The sequence below is a fragment of the Lissotriton helveticus genome, chromosome 10 (assembly GCF_964261635.1).
Source record: "Lissotriton helveticus chromosome 10, aLisHel1.1, whole genome shotgun sequence".
NCBI classification, from domain to species: domain Eukaryota; kingdom Metazoa; phylum Chordata; class Amphibia; order Caudata; family Salamandridae; genus Lissotriton; species Lissotriton helveticus.
The window spans coordinates 1,116,682,503-1,116,709,734 of NC_136071.1; the positions used below are offsets into that span (position 1 = coordinate 1,116,682,503).

General features: G+C 43.0%; 1 protein-coding gene across 1 annotated transcript in view; it reads left to right on the top strand.

Annotated features, from left to right (window-relative positions):
• Positions 1-27,232, top strand: part of LOC144784828 (collagen alpha-4(VI) chain-like) — a 509,156-nt gene that overhangs the window by 350,928 nt on the left and 130,996 nt on the right. Inside the window, exons 26-31 of the mRNA XM_078663887.1 lie at positions 4,958-5,020; positions 9,095-9,157; positions 10,272-10,334; positions 13,031-13,081; positions 14,764-14,799; positions 14,901-14,963. Coding sequence (XP_078520013.1) covers positions 4,958-5,020; positions 9,095-9,157; positions 10,272-10,334; positions 13,031-13,081; positions 14,764-14,799; positions 14,901-14,963 — 339 coding nt within the window. The remainder of the gene's footprint in view (positions 1-4,957; positions 5,021-9,094; positions 9,158-10,271; positions 10,335-13,030; positions 13,082-14,763; positions 14,800-14,900; positions 14,964-27,232) is intronic.

Genomic DNA, 27,232 nt, shown 5'->3' on the forward strand with positions numbered 1-27,232 from the left:
AAATAGTCGATAATATCAGATTTTCCCTGGATGCAAGGCAATCAGGCATACTGGTTTTGCTCAACTTGTCGGATGCCTTCAACACCATTTCACACGGCATCCTCCTTGACCATCTGTGTGCATCTGGTGTCGAAGGAGCAGCCCTTAATTGGTTCAGGAGGTATCTGGCAGACCGTTCATCTAAAGTGCAAATAGGTGACTTCTCCTCAGAAAGCCAAATCATTAATAAAGGGGTCCCCAGGGCTCAATTTTGAGCCCCACGTTATTTAAGTTATACGTGTCCCCCTTGCCAAACTCATAAAGTCTTTTGGGTTTCAAACAGTGTCATACGCAGATGATACTCAGCTGCTAATCACCATGGGATCAGATGTCACCGAAACCAAAAAACTCTTTAAACTCTGTATGATAGCTAAAAACAACTGGATGACAAACAACCACCTTCTCCTAAATGCTAACAAAACAGAGATCATGCTTTTTGGGGATGCAGACAAACTATGGAACAACGATTGGTGGCCCCCATGTTAGGTCCTTGTCCCTCACCTACGACAGCTGCACGTAATCTAGGCATAATTCTGGACTCCAAACTATCTATGTTAAATAAAATTACCAATCTGGTCCGCATCTGTTATGGACTCATGCGTAGTCTCAGAAAAATATTCAAATAGATCCCTATCTCCTCCAGGATGCCCTCGTGCGGAGACTGATTACTAGCCGTCTGGACTACGGTAATTCTTTACTTGCTTCCATAAATGTAGGACTCCTGGCTAAGCTCCAGGTCGTGCAAAATACGGCAGCCAGGCTGGTCCTCAACCTGCCCTCGCGCTCCCCATCCGGACCTAGTCTGAAGACCCTACACTGGCTCCCAATCAAAAAAAGAATCCAGTTTAAATTGTGTTGCTTGGTGCATAAGACACTCAATAATAAAGGACCCTTCTACTTAGCTAAAAAACTCACTATATACCAACAGGCTAGATCCCTCAGGTCCAACAGCAAATTTCTTCTGACAGTGCCCAAGATCCGAACCGCCAGAAATGGGGGTAGATCCTTCTCCCGGGTGGCTCCGGAAACCTGGAACACCTTGCCTTTACCCCTCCGTCTGGAGACGGATCATAAGAAGTTCCGTAAACTAATCAAAACTTGGTTGTTTAGCTCAGTCACGTAAATCAAAGCCGTTTCTGTCCTGGCCTGCCGTGAACACTAGCTAGCGCTATGAGACCTTATGGTGATATATGTGCTCTACAAATACTAAATACAAATATAAATACAGTAGGCAGCTGGGCAACAAACAGAAAAGAGACCTTCAAGATCAGTTGTCCACTTGAGTCCTGTTAGACCTGGGGGTCCCTTGTTGGCAGAGGCATAAACCTTTGTCTAAGTAGGTACCCTTGCTTTGAGTCAGGGTAAGGGGGATACACACTTTAGATAATCTCTGCTCACCCCCTTGGTAGCTTGGCATGAGCAGACAGGTTTATCCCAAAGGCAATGTGTAAAGTATTTGCACTCAAAACACACAGTAATATAGTAAAAAGACTACAAATGGGCACCACACTAGTTTAGAAAAATAAAGTATCTTTATCTACACTCAATAACTCCAAAACTACAAAATTCCAACATAAATGGAATAAAATAGCACTTAAAAACAGACCACGAAGGAAGTGGCATCGGGCACATGGACCCCCAAACAAACAGTACTTTGGAAAATGAAGTCTATGACGATGCATGGCGTCGTGTAGGTGAGGCGTTGGTGCAAACGTTGAGGCTGGCTACCTGGCTGCCACAGGGGAGGCAAGATGTCAAGCCGCGAAGAGATGACTTGTCGAATCCAGGACAGGGAAAGTCGGTTGCATTGACGGTTTGGTTTCGGTGAGGTGGTGCACAATCGGCGAGTTCGAGGAGTCACCCTCGGCGGTTATCAGCGCTGCGATAACCGGATGCAGGCACTAGCTGTGATGGAGTCGGTGCGTGCGCTTACATCGGCAAGGCCAATAACTGCAGGCATCGATGGGCATTGGAGCTGCAGCGCAGGCAGGGTGGGGCATCAGGCACTTCATGAGAGGCGCACATGGCCTCAGTTCAGGTCGCAGCATCACGGCGGCATCACTTACGTCGTTGGAGATAACTTTCTTCCTTTTTTTTGGTTCCTTCCAGCTCCCAACAGCAGGAACAATCTCCAGAGGCCCAACTCTGGAATGGGCATCGCCTGGTAGGTCAGAACTCTCAGCAATGGAGTTCAGGGGAGCTGGTGGAGATGTCTTTGTATCCCTGAGACTTCAGAACAGTGATCTAAAAAGCTGGGGTTTAAGATCCACTACTTATACCCCATTTTGTCTTTGTTCTTCTTTGGGCCAGGGTTTCTGAGCCCAGTCCAAACTAGTTCTGTCCTCACTGGTGCAGTATGACCACAGGGGGTGGAGACAGCATCATGCAGGGAAGACAGGCCCTATTCAGGTGCAAGGAAAACTTCTACCTCTACTCAAAATGTAGCCAAGGTCTATTCAGCTCAGCTCTGAGTCATCCAGGAAGGGACAGGTACACCTCAAACCTACCCCAGTGGCTATATACAGTGAATGCAAATCCGCTGACCCTGTCACTCTGAAAACCAGACAGTCAATCCACAAACAGGCAGAGGCACACTGTATGGTTAGACCAGAAAACGCCTACTGTCTAAAAGTGGCATTTTCAAACAGACCTGGTGGGCTCTGATAAGAACAGAAGGGCTTGCTGCAAGTGAGAGGTTAAGATTTGTTCAAAGATTTTATCATCTGCGTTAATTGGCCTGTAGGGCAAGCATAGTTCTTTGTTTACCAAATGTTGGTATAATTTAGATTATGATTGTGACTTCCCCTGCATAAAAGCAAAAGTTGCAGAGTTTTTCTAAAGATTACATTTCAGTAAACCTCCATTCCACTGGTACTTCCCAGTCTCATGGAAGAGATTTCCTCACTAGTTGTTAGCTTTTCAAAGTCGCCCTTCGGGGGTTGAGGTATCTCCAAAGATGATGCCCTGTCTACACAACACACCATTTTTGCTCTCCGATTTTTAAGGTGTACAGCAGAATTTCTGAAATATTCACCTTCTCCCCCTCAAGTACATCTGAGTCCCCGGTTTGTATAGGAGCATCATCATACACAGCCTAACTTATTTATCTCTCATCTTGTAGACTACAATTCTACACATTTTTCACAAAAAAACTGTTTGCCCCTTATCAGAATGTGTTCTACCCGACTGGTATGATGTTTCTTTAATAAAAGTTTCATTAAAAAAAAGGTTTCACTAAAAATTTACTTTTGACCATATAGTGTTTTTAGCAAATTCTTTCAATTAATTTGTTTGTTTTTCTATTGTGATCACACATCACTGAGAGGTTCATGAGAAATTTTTGAATAGTTGAGGGCATCTCCCAGTATTATTTTATGGTTGAACGAGCATCTCAATGACACCCTTAACATACAAGACATTATTTTGAGGCAATGAGCCGGTCAGCTTGAAATATTCAGATCACGTGGGTTATGAGCATGGTTCAGCAGCATTTTAATATATTGTATTATGAAAGCTTTTGTTCCTAGAGTCAACCATATAAAATATTACCAAAAATGTATGAATCAAAGGCTAGTAGTTCTAAATTATAAGGTGTATCTTTTAATTTTTTAAATATGCATTCTTTTATCTGCAAAAAAAACAAAAATGCTTGCCACTTATGGTACATCAACCTTAACCATACCCCCATTATGCCTTATTATTATAATTAATTTTGTTTGTGTTTTTTATATCTGAGAAGGCATTTGACTTATGAATTGTTCACAGTTCTCTTGAAAACACCACATTTCTCATTTCTAGAATTTTTTTTGCATTTTCTGTACCAAATTCTCCAGAAGTCTGTTTTTTCCAGACTGTTCACAAGATTTCACTTTCAAATGCATTTCCTTCAAATAATAATTTTTTCAAGTAAAGTGGACATATAGATGCATTATGAAGGAGGAGGTTAAAGTTTTCAATTTACCAAAAGAGGTTAGTTGTGTCAATCTACCCAACAAATCTGGTGAACTTTGCACATTTTGTATTCATTTACCAATTCTACAAGGGTTTAGGTTGTCTTGAAAAATCATTTTTTCTTCAAACTCATAGTTCAAAAAGTGGATTGCTATTTTCATTAAAATAAGCTTACTCTCTCACTTATGTTACTAAGGAGGATGTATAATGATAATTTGTGGGTTTTATTTACGAGGAATCCATTTTGGTAGTTTTTTTTCATCTACCTTTGTAAAACAAGCTTTGTTAACTTTTCTGTAGTTTAACAAAAGAACAAATACTTCTCCACAAAACATTGTAAACTGTTACCAAAAACTACTCTAGGTTTCCATACTAATTACTTCATTATTTGAACCCAGCTTTTTCAGACACTTGCCAAAAACCTTTTTTTACAATGAAATGGTATTGTTAGGCAAGTAGCAAAAATATGCACACATTGCTCCAATTGGTATGTTAAATACTTTTTATCTGCAATTCATTACCTAATTTCAAATGAAAAACCTATCTGTGATGTACATATTTTTATAATGGCTTCCAGGGATGGCTAGTTCCAAAAAAGAACGATGCACCTTACTATATTTATCAGTGTCTTTCGATTGACATTTTGGTGTCTGTATTACATTGGAATGAACAACAGCCATCAATGCTAATGATATTCACTGGGATATCCATGTGTTTGCCTATCAGAGTGATAGCACTGTTCCAAAAGATTATCTAATAATGGTGTGATCCTGGGCAGGTTACTTGGCCATTAATGTAAAACCTGTTTGTTGGTTCAGCTTTCAATGTGGTGAAGCTGGTTCAGGATCGTGCTTGGAATCCTCACAGATAAAATTTACATTATCATAAAAGATTCAGCCGAACTTTTAAACGTACGTCTACACACCTAAACAGTTTTCAATTGCATATTTTGTGTGTTTCTCACCAGGGAACTCGTGGTTTACCGGGACCAAGAGGACCTCCAGGGCTGCAAGGACTACCAGGTCAGCAGGTATGTGGAAGAAATTTTAATTTAGTTTGTACCAGATTTATTCTTTGGATATGTTTTTATTTCACCCACTGGTGGATTCTATAGCCATTACCCACTCTTCAAGCAACATAGACACAAGCCTCATTTTTGGAACAATGGATCTACATGAAAATCATGTACATTGTCAATGGTTACCTACAAAATATGACCCCAATCAGGCTTTCTTAGACCAGCAGTAGATATCTCACTAAGCCTCACTAAGGAAATTTGCATCAAACTCTTGAAGTGATACGAGCCGAGGAGCCAGAATGACCAAGAGGCTTCTCTGTTCCAGAGAGAGAGGATTTGACTATGGCAAAAATGAATGTCCCTCACTCTCACCTCCTTAATCAACTACAGCTGCCAGCCCTGATTTTACATGCACTCATATTCTTTATTACAATACTACAAGATGAATTTCCACCTAGCTTCATTAAAATTGGCAACAAAGCCCTGCTCATGAATGAAACACAATGTGATTGAGATGTGCAGCCAACCGAAAGGTATTGCATATTTGCTGTTAATTTCCATGTTAATTTTGTGTGATGTAATGAGAACTCTTTGCGTCTAATATTACATTTTTCTTGTGTATGTCTTCTTTATTTATTTATTTTGTGTAATTTTGTACATGTTGGTTGAATGACGTGTGAGCTGCACCATGGCCTATTGCAAAACTAAAGTTGAATTTGTTGTTATCCTTGGGATATTGAGCAATATTGTTGAGTTTATTTCTTCATTATGGGTGCTGAACTGTAGCTAATGTTCTGCTTTGGGGAAGGGTTTAAGACTTAAAATTAATTGCATAAACTTTCTTTAAAGAAACACTGCTGGCAACAATGAGCAATGCATGAAACTGCATGCTGTGGTGCAGTGTGCAATTTTCAGAAACTAATTTAAATTTGACTGTGAAAAAAGTGCACATGATCCAATGGCATTTTTGGCTATTCAACAAATAAGTATTTTTTTTATCACAAGCAGTACATTAATAAATTATAAATACTACCAGATGAAAAGAAATAGAAGATTTGAAGGGGATGTCACAGTACCCTAGGGCACAATCCACTCTCATGTCATTATCTTGGGCTGCGTAGTTACCATGTCTACATAACCTGTAAGTAGTGGCAGATGAGTTATGGTTTTAACACTATTTAAAACTAACATCAATCTATTTTCTGTGAACAGAGGTACAGTTTGTAAACTGTTACTACACGCAAGAGTAAAACAAGTTTAATGCATTCACTTAGGTGTTAATTTTAAAACATTTCTTGATCTGGCACTGTTTAGTAGATATCTCTACTATTAGTAGTAGAGCAAACAGCTTTTATGTTCCATTTTGGGATTTGCATTATTTTGCTGCCACCATTATTTCCAATTTAACCACAGCATTAAAATTCCCACCCTTTCCTGGATTGAGCCCCTCTGTGCTATATAAGCTATTTACAATTGTATACATTTGGATAGCATACAAACAGCTGACAAGCAACAGAGCAGTGTGCCTAGATGAGGTGGAGAGATGACGCATGGCCCTCTACAGGGCTTCTATTTAACCATGGTTCGGCAAAATCTCAAAGTCCTTTGTCAATGATAGATGAGGTTCTCCTATAAGGTTGACATATGATGTGACTACAGAACTCTAATCCCCAATTGACGTCTTCAAAAAAGCACAGCAGTCTAGAATGTCTATTGTTGGTGTTAGTGATGCAAGGCTGGGTTAAGAGAACTGGAGTTTTTTTCTCCACTGGACGGCCCCTTTGAGAGATGTGTATTTAGTTACTGTCTGAAGTACAGTAGTAATCCTATTCTGTGGTAGAATGATGTCCCACCGTCTTGGTCCATAATTTGAGATGGGTGGTTTTCTGGTCTTTTCTTTTCTTCACCTGTTGCTTTCCAAACTAGCAGCTTCATTGTTTCATAAGTTATCCTGCCCTTTTGAGATGCCGTCAGTTTCAAGCTGGTATGGCAGGGTGCTGGGAGTTACTGTCCTGTAGGGTGCTTATGATATATCAGGAGTCAAAGATGACTCAGACTTGTATGGGTAGTCAATGAATGTCCTCAAAGGACTGACCGATGTGAAATCAAAGTCCTGGATAGACTGCATGGGTCATTGTCATGAAATGGCTGTGATGAGTCAGGCATAGGATGTTCTTCATTTAGGAATACTATGTTTCACTGAAACTATAAGATTGCTGTCAACTTGAGGGGAGGAACAAGGTCTGTACAGTGGTTTTCAATCTTCTATGCAAGGATCTTTTTTTTGCAGAAGGAAGCTTTGATAGTAGGAACTTTGCATGTACTTAGCAAAGTTATCAAATTGTGGTTGTCGTCTAATATGGAGCCCCTGAATTTTGAACTAGAGTTAAGTTGTGATGTGAATCCCTCCAGTATCTCCTTCATGAGTGAGTCCATCCTGGATCTGCACATGTTTAGAACTATTGCTAATGAGTTTGAAATTGCTCTTCATCGAGTTCAATTTGAGGTGGGTAAAAGACATTCCGGATTGGACAAGCCTTGAATTAGTTAATGTCTACACTTGGGGGATTTCGAGATAGAGTTGGGAATTATCAAAATATTGATTGGTCTTGACTCCATAGTATGCACGGATGACTCAGAAAGATTTAATTCAGAGACTACAGACCACAAGTCAAAGGATGAGTCCTTACCGCACTCTCCATATCATAGATCTATCATATCTGGAAAACCCCATCAGGATGAATTTTAACCAAATGGAGAAGAAGGAAGATGAGAGTTGTTGAATTCTATGCTTGGTGACAAGATATTCAGTATGCCTTGTGGTCATCGTTGTTAAAGGTCGCAGAGAGGTTAGGGAACACAAGAAGTTAGGGGTCATTAAAACCTTTCGTAAGAAGGGCTTTGTCTACAACTTGGATAGTTGGTGCTGCATTAAAGTCTCAAGCTTGACTTGTGTTAATTGAATGACAAATTCTACCCCTGTTTTCTTTTTGATAGGTGTATGTGGGTCATTACTCAATAGTCAGAGAGATTGTCAAATTGGGTTATTTCAGTGGTGGAAGGATTTCTCAGAATTTGAGTGCCCTAGGAAAGATTCCCACTGGGAAGGAGGAATTGATTATGTACAGAAGTAGTATAAATGGTTCTCTGATGGCGGAGGAGAAAATGTAATTTTGCCATATGGTGACTTTGAGGAAGGTGAGGGTGACAGTGAGCTCTGCATGTGTGTGTTTTTGCGAATGAGGCCCACATAGTCAGGTTGCTGAGTTCGGAATGATCTGAAGACAATAAAGAAACTTTTTGTGTAATCTAAGAAAAAAAGAGTTACAGAAGGCTATCCTAAAATGTATTAGAACATTGGAATGTTGGGAGCTCCATTGAAAACAATGGAGTGCTCTGGGCTTATAATGGCTATTATAAGCCTGGAGCTCCAACATTCCAATGTTTCTTTATTCACAGCTCTGGCTGTGAACAAAGGCTTCAGGGAACCTGAGGGGATTCCAATCCCCTCAAGCTCCCAAAAGGCTTTGTTTTTTTTGTTAGAACATTCTGTCCTCTAGTGACAGAATGTTCTAATAGCCTTATAGCCCTTCGTAGATGGGCTATACCGCTATTAAAATCCCTCTCCCTTGTTAAAGGCCCTCGCCTTCAGCTCGGGGCCTTTAACGCTGGAGAGGGCCTTTTTAATAGCCGGTATAGCCCTCTACGGCGGGCAATAAGGCTATAATAGTGGCCTTGGCAACTGTTTGTGATGATCGAAAGGGAGAAAAGGAGGAACTTTCTTTAAAGCTTTCAGTAAAAAAGAAGCAGTTGTAGATGAGTTTGGAGATGTGTTCTCAAAATGATAAGCTACCTGAAGTAACCAGGGAGGAAGAAGTGGGAGTTTAACTTTTACACACGTATCACTTTCAGTATATGTTTTATGAATATATTTGTCCATTGGACGCAGAGGTCCATACTTGGACAAGGGATTGTTGCTCAGTGTTGAATGTCTTGAATAGACACCAATCATCCCCTTTAATTTGCATTAAACATTACCATTATTTTTTTTATTTGTTTATAACCAACATTTTTAACATCCATTAGGGAAATCTGGGGCCTCCTGGTTTGCTTGGGTCAGCTGGAAATCCTGGACCAAAAGGACAGAAGGTGAGTGTAAAATATGCAGGATGTTAACGGGTATCAGAAACATTAGCTTTAATTACATCAGTGGCTAAATCAGTGAATCAATTTCAATTTGTGGGCACTAGAAAAAAGCTCTTAAATTAATACATTGCTGAATTTATTTTTTAAATCTGTGCACACCGGTCCTCAGAATGCTAATTTAGGGGCACATTATGATGGAGGATTTTCCGCATCCTCCGGGCCGGCGGAAGCCACCGCCGGCCTGGCGGATGCGGAAAATCCTCTGCGGACCCACCAAAGACCCACCGCCACATTAGGATGGCGGGTGGGTCCTGGTTTCAGTCCGCCGCTTTTCCGCCGCGATTGGCTTACAACCGCGGCGGAAAAGCTCTAACATGGCTGGCGGTGTCTATCAGACACCGCCAGCCATATTAGGATGGTGTAAAATGTATGCTTTTCCGCGGCGGCTTTTCCGCCGTTGAAAAGCATACGGACCTTCACTTCGGGGGCCAGTTGCGGGCCCCCTGGGTTAAGGGGGGGGTGGGATGTGCACATGGGGGATACCTATGGTATCCCCTGCATTTGCGTGAACAAAGCAGCAGGCACCGCGCGGTGCCTGCCGCTTTGTGAACGCAAATGCGGTGCATGCATTTTTAACATTGCGGCGGGTGCAGCTTGAAGCTGCACCCGCCGCAATGTTAAAGATAGAGGATGTGACCGCCACCCTGGCGGTCACATCCTAATCTGCATGGAGGGAAAGCCGCAGCCCATGCGGACGTTCCCTCCTACTCTGGGGTCGCGGACGGATGACCCCCTTTGTGTGGTTTTCTAATACATCTGAACCATTTTTATTTATTGTGTACAAATAATACCCAAGAGGAACCGATCACAAGTTGTGTTTTTTTGTTGCAATAAGCCTTGAAAATCTATTGAGTTTATCAGTATTTCTGAAGAGTTATGACACTTTTTCCTGTTCCTTTATTTTAATTACTTTTGTCCCCCCTAACTGTAGCCTTAGTTACATTTGCATTCAGCTTAACATCAGATATTGATTATTTTATATTGATAAAATTGAGACAAGGTACTTTGGTAAATATTTGATTTCTTGTTCTGTTATTTGTGGTTCAAATGATGTTAGGGTGAACCTGGAGATGTTGGGGAGATTGGCAATGTTGGGCCCGAAGGTCGCAGAGGTCATACTGTGAGTATTATTCTTTCTCATTATAAACTTTTTAGTTTAAATTCCCTGCTAGTATTGAGCATTTGATATTAAATTATGTTTGTCCCTGTTGTATTGTTGTGGTGGTATACTTGGGGAGGACATGGATAACGTAAACCATAAATCATTAAGTCTCAGAATTGTTGAATGCAGAAAATGTCCTTCATCCTCTATAACAACAGATTGATCTCTTTTCAGTTCTACACACCTCACAATTACAGCTAAGATATCTGTAGGGCTGGTGTGCATGATGTCATTTGTGATGCGTCTGTGACCTCTCTATAGTCCTTATGTGCAAGACTGAGAGGTTTTCAACAGCATCTTTAAGTGGCAGCATGAGGCAGTGTCCTCAGTGTTGAAACAATGGAGGAAGGACAGAAGTATGACTGGTGGGGTCTTGGAAAGACACCATTATTTCTAATGTGTGAGAACTACATGACCTCTGACCTGCGAAGTATAACCTTATTTCTGATATGTGACCTATTTTCCTGTTTGTTATGTTGGGCATAAGAGCTGTCTGATATTTCATTGTGATGCTTTTGTTCTTCATTAGTTGCACAGTTCACTTTAGTGTGCCTACATTTCATGAATACAAAATATGCAAGCTGGTATGGGTTACTAGTGCCATACAGTTCTGTCTTAATTCCTAGAAAATACATTTGACAAATGTGTTAGGCTAATAGACCTTTCACTTGAGTATACTCTCACTGGGCAAGTATCAGGCTCCTATTCTGTCCTCAAGCCACTATGATGAAGGGCACCCTCTCATGCACTCCATGAAACCTAATACCTATCGTGTGGTCCTCCACACGCTCATGGAAAGCGAAGACTAAAAGCATACAGGAAGCTGTGCCTCCAAAGACGTTGAGCATCCACCTCAAACATAGCTATTTGTGGGATGTACAGACCAAAGTCTGTATCCAGCCTGATCCAAGAATGCATTTCCTTCAAATCTTATGTACCTCTGAAGGAATGTGTTGGAGATAGATGACACTCTATCTCACCACCACCAAAATCTCTCGGATCTCCATTTAACAACTCCTCTGGCAGAAATCCAGGGTGAAATAGGAAGGGGAAGAGAAAACCTGCAGAGCAGCACCATCGCTTGGCAGAATAGTCTTCTCTTTAGTTCTACTGCCTCAGAGTGGTGAGAAGAGTCCCTCTAATTTTACAGAGAGATTTTAGTAGGTGATTGATAACAGTAGTAAAGTCTGTGGTGTCTAGTCAATAACTACACCTATTGTTAGGGTCACTATAGCTTCAGCCAGTATTCTCCATGGAGTTATATACATTTATCACTCAAGATTCTAAAAAAGAATAATCTCCTTTGCTCATACGGCCTAAAGATATATATCCAAATGAGTGTGTTAGCACAATACCCGAGGCCAATAACAGTCCTGGAGCAGAAGGGAAACAGCTGCTACTTCACAGTAACTCAGTAAAACTGAAACAAACAATGCTCCAGACTTCTATAGGATTTGTTACAGCACAAATCCTATCATCCTTAACTACTTTTAACGTTACAGCACAATACACTAATGAACGATTTTTTTGTACGAAAGAATAAGTTCTCAAAACATCCACAAGTATCTGAAGACAAGGGGCTCCTGAATGCCAACTTCTTGAGGATCTGGAATAACTGCCAAAGATTCCATGCAGAGTCATTGGGAAGCACTAAAAGGATGCAGGGAACTTCTGTGTATAATAAAAGCTTACTATTGCTGCCACAGGTGAAGACTTATGATCTCTGTGAAGCTACCAAATATTGGAAGACTACAGTACCATCCTGGATTAGGAATAAGAACTCTTAATAAATGAAAGTGCATAAAATAGCTTCATCCACGTTGGTACCGGAAGCAAACACTATCAAGTTCATAGCTCTTTGATTGTCTCTGGTGCTGATTTCTGTTATGAACAGTAGCAGTAGGGTAACTTTCAGAATGTGGAAATGCTGACTACTCAATAATAGCTGAAGAAACAATATCTTGTATTGATAATGAGCCTCAGGAAGGAAAAGAGGGAGACAGAGAAAAGGATCTGCATTCATTAATTTGTACCCCCACACACATATGGCAATCTAGCTGTAAGTTGTTGGTACAAGTAAAAAAATAAAGTTGAAAATATCTCATTGGTACCGTAATAGAGACCATATACTAAGCAGAGCATAATGCAGGTTGCCTACAACAGAGCCAACACTGTATTCGTTGAGGTTGCAGAAGGCTGGGGAGTTCAATTATAGGTAATATCAAGAATAGTGCCTCGGCTGGATTTACAGGAAATGGCCGAGGTGCATACTTAAGAAGATCTGCAGCAGGATAATACAAGAGTTTCTTCTCAGGAAATGGAAGGCGAAGGGACCATTATGTTCCGTGAATGAACAAGGGATGAGCTTGCAGGTGGCATATCTGTTGTGCAACTATGCTACTGGCCAGCTAAAATAGCATCTGCATCCTTTTCACGTATCCAGTACTCTGTAGGTGGCCTGTGTGTGGTCACCTTGGTAAAAATGTGTCTGATACTCTATGCCTGATCCTGGACTCCATGTTTCGAAGAGCGACATAACTCTTTTGAGCGCCAAGCTATTAGAGTGGGAAGAAGGCCATGACAACATACTTTGTTAATTTTGTTTTGTGACATGTTTAAGGTAAACATGTAGTAAATATGTAATATCTTCACAGGGCATTGATGGCCAAGATGGTTATGGTGCCGCAGGACGAAAAGGAGACCAGGTGAGACCAAATCAATAGGTTCTCTGTTTTCAATTGAAAGTACAGTATCTGAAATAATGTGTGATTATTGTTCCTTTAGGTATTTGATTTAACTCAAACCTGTCTCTATGGAGCATTATTACGTGCTACAGAATTTTTAGGTTGAGCCTGAGCCAGCGCGCATGCCCTCCTCTGCGAGACTTATTGTAGATGAGTAGTGAATAGAAACCCCGCCTACTCTCCGCCCATGTTTGCCATTGGCTTGTGTCATTGTCTGTCCTAAATGCTGGCTTCTGATTCATCAATCGGCTTGTTAGGCCCTCCTTAGTACAGCCACCTCTTCATATGTTACCTCCCATGGTGACTGGCCCCCTTACTTCGAGTGTTCACGGTACGTGTTATTTAGACTGTGAGAACTATTTTCACACTATTTTCTTTAATGGGTTCTCCTACTGCCTTCTTTACTTCCCCCCTCCCTCCCATTGTCTGTGATTTCTCCTCCCCCACCCTCTCTCCGGTTGTCCGTGATGACAACCATTTGCAATGCAGTAGGCCTTGCGTAAATTCTGGACCTATTGCATTGCAAATGCTTGTTTTAATGCAGCCAGTGAATCTTAAACATGCGGTGCTATATGTAGAAGCATATTATAAGCATGGGGTTCAAATAAAACAGGATTACAGGGTCTTTTAAAGCATTAAAAGTCATACCTGATGCCAGTGATCAGGCGACATATATTTCTCTTTGCTTAGCCAACAGAATTCACTTATATTAATGATCAGTCTCTATAGCTACCTATCAATTTGTACGACTGCTCTGAAAGTTTGGAAACTTAACATGTCTAGGATTACTTGATTATTTTTAACTGCACTAAATTCTTGGAGCTTGTTGAATCCATATTCAGATGGTGCAGCTGAGACAGGTGTTGACCGGAATACCAGAGAACTTGATCGTGCATGGGTATTCTGTAAAATTCTTTGAATGTGGAGGAAATGCAGTCAATCAAAGCAAGATTTCAGAAAAGTGAAACCTACAGGATACATAATTTCTTGATTTTATGCACAGGATATTGTGCACCATTATAAAGGTGTGCCTTATACTTACCAATAGAGTGACCCTTCCCTGGCAATAATGAACAACTGAATATTTGTTTTAATCATTTCAGTTGTTTTAACACTGATGTTTTTTACTATTAAACATTGAAGGTGGTTGCCTTATTGCATGCTGTGTATAGAGAATTGCTTGTTTTCTCGTTTTCTACTGTTACTCTGCAAGAATTAGGTTTTTCATCTATTGCAAATTGAGAGCAAATTGTGCCTGTTAGATCAGTATTTGCACTTTGAGTAGAAATAGCTAAATGCTGGTGATAAAAAAGAGAGCATGAAATGGGTGCAATTACAAGCACAAACATTGTTTATGGCAGTTATTTTACAATATTGTTGAAATATGCTAAATATGTGTAGTGCAAGCCCACTGTATTTGGAAATTGCCCTTCGGAGTTTGACACCAGCTTTAGCACAAAATGGTAAAGATGGTCTCAGTCTGTCTCCAGAATTGTATTATCTCACATCGACTCTTCTCAATATCTCTAAAGCACCAGACATGGGTCCTACATGTTTTTGTATTGCCCTTCCTGATGAAATGGTCAGGGCCTCATGGCATTTATAACATAAATAATATGTCTTTTCCTCTTTCTCTATCTCAGGGGCACCAAGGGTTTCCAGGATATCCTGGAGCGCAGGTAAGAGGCTGACTCGCCAGTTGTGTTTATACTACTCGTTGCACTGACTCTTGCTTGCGGTAATGCTTATTCCAAATGTATTCTTCTGATACTATTAATAGGGAGATGATGGTGAGGTTGGTGTCAATGGAGGGAAAGGAGCCAAGGGAGGACGAGGGAGAAGGGTAAGTAGATAAAGCCCTACAATAGGACTAACTTTTTTCAGTCCCTCGCTTCAACAGCGATGTCTACCTACAGAGGTCTGGTTGGTCTGAAAACCAGATCCAGACTGCTTACTTTCATTTTCAGTTCACCGTCTTGCAGACAATAAGCAACACAATAGTTACCCAGTTGAAATTCACATTCAAAATATAAGCATTTTCATGAATATTTGTTTTTAAAATCCATTAGGGCTTGCACTGAAATTGTGGATCAGACATGGACTTGGGTCGGATGTACTGCTTTACATTATGAAAAAAGGAAACAAGATCTTTGTGCATGTTTGTGTATTTAAAAAGACATCCTCAAGCTTGCTATGTCTGCAACAATGTGGTATACATCTGAGTTTCATGCTAGTATCAAAGTGAGACCATATTATATTTATAGTAAATACATCAGCCTTGAATAATATCAAGAACTGAGCTAATGTTGGCTGATTTATCATATTACTGGACAAAGATCTGAGTATTTTTCCTAACAGAGCTTTTTTGGGCATGATTTACCACACGTTGACATCATACCAGGCGTGGCTAGAATAACATAAACAAGAATATTGCACAAATAAGTTATGAGAGTTGGCAAAGGCAAGTACCCCTGCCCTGCCAATCACTCTCTTCATTCTTGTTTTCCTCTCTTCCCTTAGAAACCTCCTCTCTTATGAGTCCTGTGTTGGGTTTGTGACATAACAAGGAAGTTAATGCTGATGTGTTGAAAACCAGTATCATATAGGATGTATATAGGTAGCTAAAGGAGATTGTTCATAGAGAGACAAACAATGAAATCCAGTAGCATAACTTCTGGTCATTCCTATTTTTAAGGATACATGTTCTCTTCATTTTTACCTACTGTAAATTAAACATCTGTTATTCTAAACCAAGGTATTGTGTGATTACAACAACATAAATAAATAAATACAGATGATACAATATGTATGCAATTAGTTACTCCCAGGCTTCCTTATCTATACTATTAAACACTACTGTTTTTAGAGACAAATTACTTTCTTATTTAATGAGGTCTATATAAACATTTCTTAACTTATAAAATGTCTTAAGACATATGTTTCCATAACTACAAATTATGGAGGCCGTGTTACAGTTCTATTCATACTGATGTAAACCCTTTTATCTTTTCATGAGGTATATTCGCTGTTGCTTGACTATTTGCCATTGATCATTCATGCAATGGATCGTGAATACTAATTGACTCTCCAAATTATTGACAGTGATGAGCAAAATCACATCTAAGTGAGGTTTGGAGGGGATAAACTTGTTACTGAAGTTCATAAATGTTGACTATTACTTCTTTCAAGTGTACTCACCTCAGTTCACTCACCTCATTTCACAGAGGCATAACATCATTTATTTATTTACAAAATCTTTGAGTAGAGGTGTGCCTATTTTTCTACATCTGTTATCCACTTTATCGCTGTGGGTGCCCCAGGAGATTTCAAAGCATCATAATCTTTTGGTCAGTGACATTTTTCTTGGGTGATGGTAGAAAGCCCAGCATACTCGCTTTAGCTTTAAGCAAGTACATATTGCCCAAAACTGCGGTCACCTTCCTCCAGGAAGGTGAAGGAAGTGACCTTCCTCCAGAACTATTTCAGGACAACTCTGTGTTATATTTAGTCTACCCTATTTTAGGTTTAAACCTATCATAACTGTTAAAACCCCACCAAAAGAGAAATAGCCCTCACAAATAAACACTGAAAAAACACCGGCACAACCACAAACTAAATGCCACTCAAAGAAAGAAAAAGGAGAGTGAAAGTAAATTTTATTTTTCCCTGAAGCGTCCAATACCATATAACTTTGTTATACAAGGGAGCAGCAAGAAAGACTGGGCTAACATTATTTTGCTTGAGTTTTGTTGTTTAGGGATGTCACTAAAATATTGTTTCTTCTTCCTTATTTTCAGTTTTGTGGTCTTTGGTCTAAAGATGCTGAGTTTAGAAGCATGTTTTAGATCTTGTTTAATTATTTTATAAAATGTAGAGATTCAGGAAATATCAAAATCATATTTGATATCTTGGCTAGATTTGATTCTTTCACTGACAGGTAAAATGGCTGGATTCATATGAATCTTTTTCAATATGTACATTTGCAATTACCCACAGAGAATTGTTAAAACCCCTTGATATATCAGCCCTCTTTCCTAGCACGTCAGTATTGATAGAAGGTAAATTGCCAAACACTCCAGGCTTTAAACATTCAATTCAAGGATATTGTGACAGGTATATGTGAAAAAAACTGATGTCACCAGGTATCTGGGATAGTGGTGAAAACATGACACCAGACTTTTGGAAAACATGGAACGTAGTGTCACTTGGAATGCTGCTGCAAAAAGTTCTTAACAAGTTTAACAAAGATTGGAGGGATACTGTTTGTATATGTGGTAATTCAGCTACGTATATGAAAAGGTTGCTTGATGACCTGTCAAAATCGATACCTGAGCTTAAGTTCTTCCCTGTAAGAGATCTTTACACTTGCTAGAAGGTATGCTGAAAGCATCTTTACAAACTTCAGAGTTAATGAAGAGTGTCATTGACTTTTTAGTCCATTCTGGTGCAGTGTTTTGTTATGTGCGGGAACTAAAACGCATATATTTCTCATTTTGTGCTGTGTGGCATCAAGTAAAGAGTCATCTTAACTGTGTAATTTTGCTGGTGGTTCTCAGCCCTAGAGACCGTGAATGCTATATTATCCATGTGGCAACCGTTCGCAGAGTTGTTGCTGAGTGATGATGCCTAAGGCAAGAAATGTGAGGATCTTCGGTCACATACTGATAGTGATATGAAAAAAGTACACTCTACTGCATTCTTAGATTTTTACAGGAAAACATGACTGCTGTAGTGGACAAATAAAAAAAAAGTTAGAGTCTGGAAACAGCCTTGTATGCCATGTTCTCAGTATAATTGGTGTAGATGTGAATCATCTCCCTGAGAGTAGGCTGGGTGACACTTTTAGTGACTTTGGCACTGCAACATTTTCCATGTTCGAGTGCTTGTCACGTGGTAAACAAAGAAATGTTGAGGAGCAATTCAGGAAATTTTATTTTACAATGTATGAGAAATGGCTGGCAATGATGCATCGAAATGTCTCTTCACCAACCATGGGATTTACAGTCAATAAAGCCTCACTCTAATACTCTGCACAAGTTGTAGATCCCTTCCTTGAAGGGGAAATTCCTCCGGACTTTCAAAAGTGCTGCTTCATTTTTGACAGCTTCGATAACTCAGAGGGCATATGTGCCCAGTTTAACACATTTGTTGCAGAACCTGTTCCAGAGAATCGCAATCTTCAGGTGCACCAGTATTGGCATGGAAAGCTATGTCAGTAGCCACAGTTAGCAAATTGTGTACTGGCTGTTTTGGTGTTGCCCGTCTCAAGTGGCAATGTTGAGAGGACCTTTTCACAAGGACCTTTTCACAGATAAAATTTGCATGGAAAGGAAAGAGGGAGTTCGCATAATCAAAGACTCACTGAAGAAGTATTGAATGGTGTACTACAATAAGTTTACATTGTAAAAATGTATTTGGAACTCATATAGACTGTACTTACACTGTCTATATACCATGCACTATAAGTGCAGAAAGCAAGCAATAACAGCAGGAGGTTCCATAAACACCCAAAAGCACTTTTTCTGTTGTTTTTAACGGCGCAAAAAAGTGTAATGACTGATAACCACAGTTTTTTTAAGATACCAAAATCACTTGAAAACACTGGGAAAAAAACCTCACCAGAATTTCCCAAAAATAGAAACTGAAAACAGGAAAGCCTTGTATATTCCATATAGGTGTCCCAATATAGGCACAGGTAACATTGTAACCTTTCACCTATACTCTCCCATACATTACACACATAACGGTTCCTGGGAACTGACCTTTTACATAGATACGACACTGCACACAGAACGCGGGATTTTCCCTGTTAAAAGCCTCAAACATTATGCATGAGGATTCTTGGAAACTCAGCAGGACTATTATCTCCTGTATAATAACTATGTATAAAGTTCATTCCCGACGTCATCCTAAGTCCGACAAGTGGCATAAATACTTATTGAAAAACGTCCAGACCGTTTATTCTGTGTAACTCTCTGAGACTGAGTGAGCACGAGTGACTGAGCGAAAAGTAGTACACTGTTTCCACGGTCCTGAGGGATCGGGGTTGTCATGTTCGATAGTTGCCAAGAACTATTCTCTCTTTGGTAAGAGGAGTTTCAAGTGGCACTGTGAGCTAGCTGGTACATAGGCCAACATACCCGGTGAGGGTGTCTAGAATCAGTTTGACACCAATCCTACAGTGTACGCTATCTAAACACGCAGGTCTTATATAGGTTTTATAGGATCTACATGTAATAGCATTCTTAGTCCACTATCCCACACCTTGAGCAAGGGGTCTTTGTTGTGGATTTTATTTTCCCTGAGCAACTGAAAGTGAGGTATGTCCAGTGAAGATAATTGCTTACAACTATAGTTAAACATTTCAAGAGACCCTGGTGTGATAGGCCAGTGTCAATCCTTACTCAGGTTTGCTAACATCACGTCCTAGATGTAATTAACACTATGCTTGGAGTTAGTCCAAGTCCATTTTAATTGTTGCCTGTATGGCCCTGTAGAATACAGCAATCAATTTACTTTTAGACCCCACTGTATGGGCAGACTGCAGTACTTTGCATGTGGGGAGCTTGGTCCCTCCACAATACACAATACCAAAATCTCTGTTAATAACACCATTGGTGAGGAATTGACGTAGCAGGACTTTATTGAACATCAATATTGTTCCCTCCTCAAATAGGTTGCTTATTATTGAAAAACAAGCCAAGATGGCCGCCTGGTAGGAGCTCCTGTTAAGAGCTCCCAGTGCTGGGGATCCCAGTTAGGGCTTTATCCCTGCTAGCACCCACCAGTCCTACGGAACGGAAACACAGAAAGTAACTGGAAAAGCTACAAAAGTAACTGGATTGCCCGCTTACCTGATCCTGGAACCTGCATAGCCCCGCGATCGGCTACTGGACACTCGCCTTCAGGCACCCCCATCACGCTGCTGGACTGTGCAGCTGAAGCCCCGGGAACCTGCTGAGCTGATCCTGGAACCTGCATAGCCTGCGATCGGCTACTGGAGCCCCGGGAGCCTGCTGAGCTGATCCTGGAACCTGCATAACCTGCGATCGGCTACTGGACACTCGCCTTCAGGCACCCCCATCGCGCTGCTGGACTGTGCAGCTGAAGCCCCGGGAACCTGCTGAGCTGATCCTGGAACCTGCATAGCCTGCGATCGGCTACTGGAGCCCCGGGAGCCTGCTGAGCTGATCCTGGAACCTGCATAACCTGCGATAGGCTACTGGACACTCGCCTTCAGGCACCCCCATCGCGCTGCTGGACTGTGCAGCTGAAGCCCGGGAGCCTGCCGAGCCTGCACTTCCCCGCGGATCATCGCTGCGACCGGCTCGCGCCATAACAGAAGAGCCCCTGCGGCGTCGGAGTGCTGAGAGAGGCCCCCCCTCCCCGCTTCATGGCAGAGGACGCAGGTTGCGATGTCGGGAGCCCGACCGCTCCGCTGCACCGGAGCACGTGCGAGCTGATACTGGGCTGAGCAGCCGAGGCTTTCCAGGAGCCTGCCTGCAGGTCGCTGGTTGTGTTGCCTGGCCGGGACGAGGCCACGACGACGGACCCCCCCCCTCCCGCCCGCTCCACAGCACCGGAGGGTTGAGAGAGGCCCCCCCTCCCGCCCGCTTCAAGACGCTGGTCGTTGGGTGCTTTGCCTGGCCGTGACGAGGCCACGAAGACGGACCCCTCCCGCCCGCCCCACAGCACCGGAGGGCCGAGAGAGGCCCCCCCTCCCGCCCGATTCAAGGCGCAGGTCGCTGTGTGCTTTGCCTGGCCGGGACGAGGCTACGACGACGGACGGACCCCCCCCCCCCTCCCGCCTGCTCCACATCACCGGAGGGCTGAGCGAGGCCCCCCTCCCGCCCGCTTCAAGGCGCTGGTCGCTGGGTGTTCTGCCGGAACGGCCGGGACGAGGCCACGACAGCGGACCCCCCCCTTCCGCCCGCTCCACAGCACCGGAGGCTGGATGAAGGACCAGGAGGGACGTCTTTGAGTGGAGCCTGCCCCCGGCAGCACCGGAAGATGGATGCGACCGGAGGTGTGGCGCCACTGACTGGAGGAGCAGCTGAAGGGAGCCCTGGGTCAAACGAGTGCTAAGGGGCCGACAGGAGCCTGCCCCCACCGGCACCGGGCGTGGATACTTGCTGATGAGTTTTCCCCACCGCTCAGGGAAATACAGGTTTGGAATCCTTGTGGTAATCATTTGAGCTCACGTCGCCTGGAAGGTTTGGAGCCCTGAGGCAAACGCACAGCTCACATATAACTGCATTTAGGCACTTGGATGAAATCACTGCAATTGCAAAACTCTGCTGGCAAGCTCAACACGTTTATGGAGGCATAAGGTATTTATTTCAGCCCACCCGACTGTTCACATTTTCAAACTACCTCCTTTGTGCAAAATGGCTGGGGCCATAAAACTGCTCACATTTTTAAACTACCTCCTTTGTGCAAAATGGCTGGGGCCATAAAACTGTAGCTAAAAATCCCCTCCGGTATCTTTGATGTCCACGAGGCTCCTCAGCTTACCTCCCCCACACAAGATCACCAGAAATAGAGATAAGACTCCCTCCTAGCAAGCTATGAGCAGTGCTTGCTCAAATAGAAAGTGATACTGCCCTTCCCGGGGCTCAAAGCAATAGCAGCAGACAGGGGACCAACATTTCTATCTCCCCTTTTGTTTCGGCCATCTTAGTCTGTCTATCTTTGGGCGACCATCATGGGCTAATCATCTCTACCATCGGACCTATGGCCTTATTAGACTACTCTTATCGGTTGCACAATGTACACTGCTTGGTGCTCTCACGTCGGACTATGATAGAGTGTCTGCCTTTTGTAGTGGTATTATATTTCTATACTCCTAACTGTTTCCAGCACATTTCACTTTATCTGCACCTGTAATGCACCGATTGCTACCTCATATATTTTTGCCGTTTACAGTGGTATTATATTTTTTTATATTCCTAATTGTATCTTGCACCGATTGCTACCTCATATATTTTTGCCTTCTACAGTGGTATTGTATTTTTTATATTCCTAACTGTATCTTGCACGTCCCACTTTTTCGTCACCTGTAATGCACCGATGGTTACCACGTATATTTTTGGGCTGATCACAAGTGTCACTTGTCTCATGTGACTTTTGTTTGCAATTGGATTTTGCTACTGACTCATGTACCACACATATTTTTGACTACTCACTATTGTCACTTTCGATTCAGGTATTTTTACTGTCTACATAGGTATTTTATTCCTTTATATTATTAGTATTGTACGTCTACTTCATTCTGCATTTGACTTTTGTTTGCAATTGTATTTTGCTACTGACTCATGTACCTCACATATTTTTGACTACTCAATATTGTCACTTTCGATTCAGGTATTTTATTGTCTGCATAGGTATTTTATTTTATTCCAGTATATTATTAGTATTATACGTCTACTTTATTCTGCATTTGTTTGTAACCCACATCGTATTAACTTTTATTCCTGTAATGTACCAACTAATTTCTCATATAGACTTGTCACAGTGATGTAACCTGCACCCATTACACCGTTCCCTCCCGTACACACTAATTACTACTGCATATATTTTAGTTGCTCTCCGGTGTCGCCCCTGTTCCATGTAACTTATTGTCTGCATCTATATTCCCCTCCTGCTACAATTTTTTATCCCTGTTTGCGTTGACTACTACCTCATATACTTTGGCTGCTCACTAGTGTCACTTTTATTCCCTGCAACCGGCGATTACTGGGCACCCTCACGCACCTACCTACTCCGTCATCCCAACATGGAGCTCTTCGGCAAGCACACATATAGAATAATCTACCCACCCACACTCACCAAAAACGCCGCAAAACGCTTTAAACACAACTTACTGAGGTCCCACCCTGGAACTCCCTTTGCAGACACCTACTTCTCACCGGTCAATGGTGCCGTAAACATTGATATCATCTTCAATACCACACGCAGAGCTCAATGGAGAAAAACGTTCCTCTCTTTACTCACCGTCTCCATTTCCAGGAAATTCGCTCATGGCCGAACACTCACCATCACACCTTCCCAATCCTTCCCGGGCAGAACCACCATCACTATCTATAACAACGGGATTGTCCTAATCCAGTCCACAGACAGGAACCTGGAACTACTAGACAACCTGTTCCCCACTTTCATACAGCACCTCTCCAAACCGCGGACCCCCACTCGCAGCACTCTCAGTCCTATCACCCTTGACTTCACAGCCCCAAACCACAACCATTCTATCCTAGCTCAGCCCCTAAACGACACGCACCTCTCCTCTACCCCCGGCACCATAGTCATTCATCCACTTACTGTAGCCACCTCACACTTCTCAATCACAGACTCAGACCTCTCCCCCACATACACCAGCCGCACCCCCTCCCCCCCACCAACACCTTGACCCCCACTCATACCACTCCCATTCCGCTCACCCCTGACACCTCAGCACACAACCACAACGCCTCTAACCTAGCTCAGCCCCAAAACGACACCTTAGTCATGCACCCATCTACTGCTGCTACCCCACACCCCTCAATCATAGACATAGATCTTTCCCCCACATACACCAGCCGTACCCCCTCCCCCCATACACCAGCCCACATTCCCATTCTATTCACCCATGACATCACAGCTCCCACCCACATCCCGCCTAATCAAGCTCAGCATCAGATCGACACGCACACAGACAAACCCCACCCTTTATTCCCCCCATTCTCAGCCCCCACTTCCTCACATTAACCAATCACACAGAACACGCCGCCTCTATCAATTCAACTCCGCCTCCTCAAAAAAGAACCACATACAACCCAACTCCCCCCCCATTCTCACCCCCCACTACCCTACATGCGCCCCCATCACCACTAACATACGCCCATCCTCCACTCTGCACTCCCACCAATACCCTCTTCCTTACCAACAACCTCCCCCCTATGTCATCCACCCCCAACCCTCCCATCCCCACCACCAACACATATCCCACACTAGAGCACGTTATGGCCTCCCTCCACCAGCTCAAAGAAGACATTCACATCATCAAACAACTACTCTGCACACACTCCAGTCACTCCTCACCCACCACCCTCCTCAAGCTCAAAGAAGACATTCACATCATCAAACAACTACTCTGCACACATCCCAGACACCGCTCACCTGCCTCCCCCACCAGCACCACCCCTCCCAACAGGACCTCCACCCGGTCGGCTGACTCTCCTACTCAACGCCCCTCACACTGGACCTCAATCCCCATTCGCGATCGTGAAAACCGTCCCCACCGCTCCTGCAACCGACTATCGGACCTCGACACAGTCACCCTCATCCGCTCCTACGACCCAGCTACCCATAACAACACACCCACCACCCTCCGCGCCATTCCAACGATTCATCCAAACCCCCGTAGACCCCCCACACTGAACAACAGAATTTCTATCCTTAGTAACCTGAGAAAAGTCCCCCTCTCGCTAGAACCCCCCTCCACCTTCGACGCACCCCGTCTCAAATGCACCCTCCTCAACTGCAGATCGGCCTCTAGGCACTCCTCCGCAATCGCTGATCTCATCCTAAAACTGGACCTTGACCTAATCATCATGACGGAAACCTGGCTAACTGAATCTTCTACACCTATAATGGACATACTGGTTCCCCCCAACTACCACATCACTAGACTAGACAGGGTTGGTCAAAAAGGTGGTGGTGTCGCATGCATACACAGGAGTAACCTCTCTGTCCTGAAAGTAACCTCCCCTTCCCTACCCTCCCCAACCTCCTATGAATACATCTGCCTCGATATTATCAGTGAGGGCAAACCGATATGCATTCTGCACGGCATTTACCACCCACCAGGGGACAACCGTACCTTCTCGCAACAAATCATGGATTTGATTTCAACCAATTCCGGTCGACAAATCACACAAATATACCTTGGTGACTTCAACCTCCATTGGAACGATCATAATGACGCGGTGGTAAATAGTCTTAAAAATTTCCTCAACGCCCTTGACCTCACCCAAATATGCGACAGCCCGACCCACGAGAAAGGCTCTATCCTTGACCTTATCATCTCCAAAGAAGACTCTATCCAACTTGAATCTATCCAACCCTGTGACTGGTCAGATCATCATATTGTCACATTCTTCATCAAGGAAAAAGTCAAATTTAACCCGGTTCAATCCTTCAAGCCCAAAGTCTGGAAAAGAGACCTGAAAAAACTCAATCCAAACTCTCTACCCCCCAACAGCTGCAACCTCCTACTTCCTCCTACCAGCGTCACGGATGTCCAAGCTTTGACTGACCACTATCTCAACGCTATGACCTCAATAGTTAATGAAGCTGCACCTATGCAGCTAAAAAGAGCCTCCACAAAAACGTCCAATCCCTGGTACGACGGGAGTCTCAATGACGATAGACGGGCTATGCGAATGGCAGAGCGCACCTGGAGATCAGCTCCCTCCGCACTGCACCTAAAAGGGCTGAAGAAAAAGAGAAATGCCTACTTCAGGAAAATAAAACGGTCTAAATTAGATTTTTTCAGCCGTCAGCTCGACCAAGCCAAAAATCGTCCGAGAAAGCTGTTTGAGCTAATCAGAACACAATCCAAGGAACAACCCCAACCACTCAGCACTGTGGACAAAGCACCCTCCTGTGAAGACTTCGCCTCTTTCTTTATCCAAAAAACCGATAACATAAAGAACGATCTCCTCATTGACGTAAGTCTTTACTCCAAACCCCATTGCACAGCACCCACTGAACCAAAAAACAATGCCACATGGTCATCCTTTGCCACCTATTCGGAAGAAGAAATTGGTAGACTGCTCAGCACTGTGAAACCAGCCAATCACCTCACGGACCCCCTTCCTGCTAACGCTGTCAAAGACCTTACCCCGTCGCTCCTCCCACTCTGGACTAAAATTATTAACAGTTCACTTCAACAAGGGACCATCCTCGACGCCCTTAAAGTTGGACAAGTCACACCTCTACTAAAGAAACCTACATCCGACCCCTCTGATCTAAATAATTACCGTCCCATTACCAATATTCCGACTCTAGCCAAACTGTTGGAAAAATGCGCACAAGTACAATTGACTAAACACATTAATCAGTTTGATCTACTTAACCCTCATCAATCAGGCTTCAGAGCAGATCACAGTACAGAAACTGCTATGACTCACATAATTGACGACGCCCTTCAAATCCTAGATCAAAATGATACCTGCCTCCTCATCCTTCTTGATCTCTCGTCTGCATTCGACACCGTCAAACATGAGAATTTACTCGAACTATTAAACACAAGAATGGGTCTATCTGGAACTGTGCTCAAATGGATCACGTCCTTTCTACACAACAGATCGCAGAAATTCAAGAGTAACAACTTGTTGTCTTCGCCAATACCTGTATCGCTAGGCGTCCCACAAGGATCCTCCCTTTCCCCAACTTTGTTTAACCTAGTTATGGAGCCTCTCACCACCCTGCTAGAAGCATCCAATGTTCACTTCCACATGTACGCCGATGACACCCAACTGTATCTCAAATTACAATCACCCAAAGACATTATGCTCTTAAATTCTACGATCAGTAGCACCCAATCCTAGCTGGCCGCTAATCATCTCAAACTCAATGCTCTTAAAACAGAGTTCCTCTTGATCTCACCTCCCGCGAAGATCACGACCGCTCAAATCTGGCTTAAACACCTAACGGCACTCAATGTTCAGCCCACCATCGTGGACTCAGCAAAATCTTTAGGCATAACACTTGACACCAACCTCAACATGCAGGAACACATCAACAAAGCAACTAAAGGTGCGAACTATCAGATCAATACCCTAAGGAAACTCAAACCCTTCCTTCCAGCCAAAGACTTCCAAACTGCGGTACAAGCACTAGTCATCCCTCGAAAAGATTACAGCAGCATCGCCCTCTGCGGTCTCCCCCTAACTACTATGGCACCCATAAGAGCTTCTCTAAACGCAGCAGCGAGACTCATCACTGGATCAAAAAAACACTCACACATTTCCCCTGACCTGAAATCGCTGAACTGGCTGCCTTTTGAAGCCAGAATACACTTGAAAATCGCCTGCATGACGCACAAGGGTGTCCACCTGAGCTCACCCGGAT